Source organism: Marmota flaviventris, chromosome 3 (assembly GCF_047511675.1).
Source record: "Marmota flaviventris isolate mMarFla1 chromosome 3, mMarFla1.hap1, whole genome shotgun sequence".
NCBI lineage: Eukaryota > Metazoa > Chordata > Mammalia > Rodentia > Sciuridae > Marmota > Marmota flaviventris.
The window spans coordinates 150,775,815-150,781,814 of record NC_092500.1 but is presented as its reverse complement, the minus strand read 5'-3'; the positions used below and the strand labels follow the sequence as shown (position 1 = coordinate 150,781,814).

At 33.9% G+C, this 6,000-nt stretch overlaps 1 protein-coding gene across 1 annotated transcript in view; it reads right to left on the bottom strand.

Annotated features, from left to right (window-relative positions):
• Nucleotides 1–202: 202 nt before the first annotated feature.
• Vegfc (vascular endothelial growth factor C) overlaps nt 203–6,000 on the bottom strand; it is a 115,696-nt gene continuing 109,898 nt past the window's right edge. Inside the window, exons 5-7 of the mRNA XM_027927070.2 lie at nt 5,317–5,423; nt 4,687–5,020; nt 203–1,381 (exon numbers count right to left, since the gene is read on the bottom strand). Coding sequence (XP_027782871.1) covers nt 1,270–1,381; nt 4,687–5,020; nt 5,317–5,423 — 553 coding nt within the window. The 3' untranslated portion in view covers nt 203–1,269. The remainder of the gene's footprint in view (nt 1,382–4,686; nt 5,021–5,316; nt 5,424–6,000) is intronic.

Sequence of the window (6,000 nt, the reverse complement as noted above, 5' to 3'; positions counted from 1 at the left end):
TATTTATACATCTTCATAAAAAAAACACACTTTTTTTTAAACACAAAGATACTAATATTTTGTATTGCACTGATTAGTCATCCACACTAATTAATGTTTGGTATATTAATTTTGCTACCTTCTAGAGAGTTCTTTATATAACTTGAGTAAAATAGTTTCTTCTTTAAGGACTAATTTTTTATATACAGCAGCTATGTCACACTAGTATGTAATTAATTCTCTGTCAACATACATATTACTTATTTAGATGTATTTTTGCAGGCAAATATTTGTCTCCACAGCAAAAAGTACTTCAGTGTAATGCCCTTTTGGAAAAATGTAAACATGCAGGCTATGTGGCTGAAATATTTCCTTTTTAACCTATATGAGTATTAAAATTTATTTCTAGTTTAGTTTAAATGTGTTCACCAGGAGCACTTCAGTTTGCAAAAAAAAATATTTTAGCTGGTCAAAATAAATTAAATATTAAAAAGAAAAGATTCCTTTTGATTTTAAGGTAATTATAAGATGTACTGAAGGATTTTATACCAAACTAAGAGACTGAATGCTTCCACTGCACTAAATAACTATCAATCACATGGACAAGCTAAGCAGACTTATTTCAAAAGATGTTCTGTGTTGATTCATTTAGTCCTATAAATTCAAAAGTTTCATGTGCTGAAATGTTTATAATTATTAACTATATTTAGATAAATTTAAACAAAATGTAATAGCATATTAGTGTCCTTCTGCAACTTTCTTTTACACTTTTTCATAGCAATCAAAATTTGACATCTGGTTATAGACAAAGAACAAGGGCAGCAGAAGACCAATGTTCTCCTATCAGTTTGTGCTTTGAATGTATGATGGTAATGAACTGAATTTACCAACTTATAATACAATTTTCATTTTATTTTAAACATATTTTTGCATATTATAAAAATATTGATCACAGTGAGCTTTACCAATTGTTATTGCTATAAAAATGAATGCAGAAACAATATTTTTAGTGGAAATAAATTATATAGTCATTCTTTTTTCTTTCTTTTTTTTTTTAAATCACAAGAGAAGAACCTCAGGTGTTTGGTCATTGGCAGAAAACCAGTCTTTGAAAGAGGCATTTTACAGGTGAGCTCCAGTCTATTTCCGTGAAGTTATCCACATGGTTCAGGAACACAGACTTCTGTCTTTGTCACCCCGGCCCCATAGGGTCTCTCTGTTCATAGACAGTTCTAATGTGAAGACAGTTTTTCATGATAGAAAAATGATGAGCTGGAAAACAGGACAGTCTTAGTTCATATGTGGTCTTTTCCAATATGAAGGGACACAGCGACACACTTCTTCACTAAATGACAGTCCCTGCTCACAGTGCTTCAGTCGGTTGCATGGCCTTCTGTAACAACTAGGAAAACAAAAAGGAAAACATTCATCAAAGACCAAGGCAATGAGTTCATTATGCTACTAATGTACTAAATTTTTTTTGACTAAGTTTTATAAATTTAAACAAGAAAAAAAAGCTTACTATTTTTTTTCAAAAAGTCATTCATAGGTTGACAAATGTTTAAGTTTGTGCTTATAATCACAAAATTTTAGAGGAATGGAAAAGCCTTTAAAAACATGTCTTGCTTGCTGATGTAATAAATGGAAGGATGGGATATTGTAAGCATTAGTTCTTTTGAAGTGCCTTCTGCTTTGTGGATGAAAGTAACATAAGACAGAAATTATGAAAGTGAATATTTAAGGTCTGCTGATTTACTGTGATCATATAAGCATAGCAGAATTCACAAAAGTCTGGGACATGTATGGGACCCAGACTTCCAGGCAATTAAACCCAGCCATCTTGGCAGAACTGAGGTCCTCAGTGAGCAGCCCACCCTCACTCTTATGTTTCTATTTGGCAGCTGGCTGCATGATGGTGGTTAACTCTCCTTTCTCCACCTGGGCTCCATGTGAAATAGATTAGCCCAAGGCAAAGGAGGAAGAGGGGAAATACTGACCTTGGGGGTCCCTCTTTTTCCAGCCTAGATTTCCAAATTCTAGTGGTGGTGAAAGAACAAATTACCAATCCGTCAATCTGCTGGCAGCCCTGCTGCTCAAATAAACTGCACTGTCTTTGAAGAACTTTTTGGAATAAGAGTATGCCTAATATGTGGAATGGGTACACAGGAAAAAAAATGCAAGACAACTTGAGGTGGAAATCAAAAGGGCACTCTAAGAATATGTAGACACTTAATACTGAATTGCATCTCTTTTGTTGTAGAAAAGAAAGCATATCTAGTTAACATTTTAAAACACTTCTAAAACCCAAATTCATAATCATAAAATCACTGATATTCTTTTACTACAAAGTGATACAATTCTCAATGACTAATGAATTTTGCTGATTAAAGCTGTAGATAAAGAAAACATGCTCTGCCCTCCACATTTTTGGAATGCATATGCTCCATTTGCTACCACAAAATCTGGAACAGTACCCTTAGAAAGAAAAATGAGCATATGAAATAGTTGCAGTAAATAGAAAGTCATCAGAAAGGATGCATCCTATTTAGAGAAATATGATGATAGAAATCTTTTCTACAAAATTAATATAAGAAATCTGCAGGATAATATGATTGCTGGTTTTATAGACATAAAAACTGTAGGTTTTTTCCAATATGTACTAGACCCACTCAAGAAGGATTCAATATAAAACATAGTTTAATAAGGTTAAAAAAGTTAGTATCTATATTCTTCCAGGATAGTAGTGTAATTTCAAAATCTCTTTCTGGCAATTAAAGTAGAAATATGCAAGTAAAATTGGAATATAATTATTGCTTAACATAGTCTAAAGTACCTTATAAAAGCCCCATAAGGCACTCTGCAACAATAAGAAAAGGAAAAATATGATCAGTGAGATACATAGATTCATTGAAGCCTCTTATTGCTGTAACTAAAATGCTGGGGTAGACAGATCTTCAGAAATGTAAATTAAAATGAGAGCACAAAACTCTTTTATCTGTTGAAAAGGCCATTATCAACCCATATTTAAAGAATGAATAGAAAAAAAAAAGAATCCAGTGAAAGCAATTAAAAACAAATGGTCTGAAAATGTGGACAACCAGGAAAGCACAAACTGCATGTCAGACAAAGAGGTGAGCTTAAGAAAGAGGTAACAGAAAGGCCAAGCTACAGAAAGACAAAATTATCCACTGGATCTGGCAACTAACAGGCTACTGGTGGCTTAAACATAACCTGAACACAGAGGGCGTTAATCAGACTGAATAAATGGGAGATGAAAGTGGTGAAAGCCAGGGCCACATGCTTAGCTTCTGAGAAGCGCTGAAGCATGCTCAGCATGGCTGTAAGATGCTGGTAAAATAGAAGGAACTGCAGAAGTTTCACAAATGAGGGAAAAGGAAGATAGAGTTGAAGATATTAACATTATGGAAGCAAGAAGGCAGGACTAACGTGGCAAGGCTGAAGGAATTTGGGAGAAAATGTCAAAAGTCTCAAGCCTGATTTAAACAGCAGTTCACCATGTTCTCTGAGACTAAAGAAGAATAAATTCATAGATTAACATTGTAAGTCCTTGAGTGCAGTAAGCTCATTTATTTTTTGATGAAGAAGAAAACAAAACCAAGGCTTAAGAAATGAGTCTTGAGTAACTATTAATAATATATTAATTCATTTCTCAAATTCTGTTAAATACTTAGTGTAAATATTTTCATTTCTGGATAAAATTCTACCCTAGATGGTACCATCGTATCCCTTATGTGTAAGTTGTTTTCTTTTTCTTTCTTTCTTTTTTATTTTTACTTTTGGTACTTAAGTGACATATCTTTTTTAAAAAGATTTTTTATTAGTGCATTATAGTTATACACATTAGTGGGCGTTGTAATTACACACTCATACATGCACACAACGTAATTTACATCAAAACTGACTACAGCGAGAATAGTTTGTTCTAAATTACATCTTACAGATTTCATAATCTCTGACAGGGGCAGGTCTGGATGGCCCAGATACATTTTTTAAAAATACTACACAAGTCCTCTGACTCATGTTAAACAACACTACCTTAGCCTCTGGGGCAAGGATTTAGTGTATTCTGAGCTTGGATCTGTTTTTGGTCCCCAACATAATGGTCTTCCTTTTTTGGGAGCAAAGTTGGTCCTATGAAAGTTTAGCATTGGTTAAAAAATATTTTTATTTTATTTTTAGTTGTAACTCTGCCAATATGTCTACCTAGAGGCCTGTTACCATTTCTGTCTTCAGTGAAACTTTTGTCCCCAATAAAGAATTACATTTTTTTTTTAACAGATTGAGTTGCTGTTGTGTATTCCTGGTTATCAAAAATAGTCATGTAGCTTTGGGATTTTGAATTGGTGAATATTCATGACATGTGGAAAAGCATCATACACACACTATGATCTCAATCACACAAAATGGGATGTTGTATCTGTCTACACAGGACCTGGAGGGATATGTCCAACTAAGCTGCTTTTGACTAGATAACTTTGTTCTTTGCTTGTGTTTTTATTTTTCCTGTAATGCACACATTAACTTAAAAAATCTATCTAAACATTTTTTAAAAAATCATAATTTGTCTTCCAGACCTTATTGGCTTCATTCTTATAAACAAGTGCTAGTTTGGTTAGGAAAGGTGCTCTTGGTTGAGAACATGTTTCTAGTTAAGAGGAATTCATGCTGTTTATGAAGATCTCTTACCTGCACGTCTGATGTTGGAACTTCTTTCCTTTTAAGAGGCATTTCTGGGGATTTTCTGTACATTCACAGGCACATTTTCCAGGATTTAGGGGTTGATTTCTTGGGCAGGTTCTTTTACATACACACTGGCATGTGTTTTCATCAAATTCTCTGTTGGCCCCACATGAGCTGGGGAAAAGTTTGTTTTTACAGACGCACTGGCAGGAGTCTCTGTCTAGTTCTTTATGGGGTCCACAGCTGGCAGGCTGAAGCCCCCCTTTGCAGACACACTGACAAGTCTCTTCATCCAGCTCCTTGTTGGGCCCACAGATGTCATGGATTCCATCTGCTGAGTCTAGACAAACACAGGACATCTTCACTGTACCTTACTCAGTTCTGGGTGTGATGTGAAACAAGTGTATTTAAAAACATTTTCCTTTTTATGGTTTTCATTAAAGGAACGTACACAAACATGGGCATGTTCCTTTACAAAGAAGCTAAAAATAATACTAATATGAAGTAGGAAGTGTCTTGTTTCATAGTCTCTTATTTCAAAGAATGATGATCTGAATATTGTACATGGGGTTTTAATACTAAAATGTGTTAATCAAAATATAGACCATATATGCACCAAAATAAGATTCTACTTACCATCTCCAGCATTTGAGGAAAAAATGAAATCTTGCTGAGCCAGGCATCTACAGATGTGATTATTCCATATATAATTTGTGGGGCAAGTCTTGTTGGTTGCTTGACACCTTTGGAAGAAAGAGGTAAGGGTAAGCAATAATCTAACCAGCTCATTGAAAGGATTATTGTATCTTTCTCACATATGTATTGCTAATCAATACATGCTTATTAAAAAAGCTTTAAACTACATAAGAATATATAAAATGAAATTTGAATGTTTCCTCTCAAAAACTACCCCTAATGACATCTACTGTCAAATTCTAATACCAAAGGTGCTCATTGTTAGTTATGTAGTCTTAAATGCTTCCAAACTTTTATCTTTTTAAGACAGATACATTTATTTGCATAATCACATATTACTTTGGCTTCTGAAAAAGCATGACAAAATCTTTTATATCATTCTGAATTCTCCCTTTTGTCCCACTAAACAATATGAAATGGACATCTTTATATCATTTCGTAAAGTCTTCTCCATTACTTTTAGTGGCTTCATAATAATCCATAAATAGGCTGCACTGTTATTTATTTAATTAATCTCTTAGGATAACTATTTAAGTTGTTTCCAGTTTGGGGCAATCTCAATGCTGCAGGATGTAATACCCACACCCATACTTGCTTACTGATTTACTTCTGAAGCAGAGATCT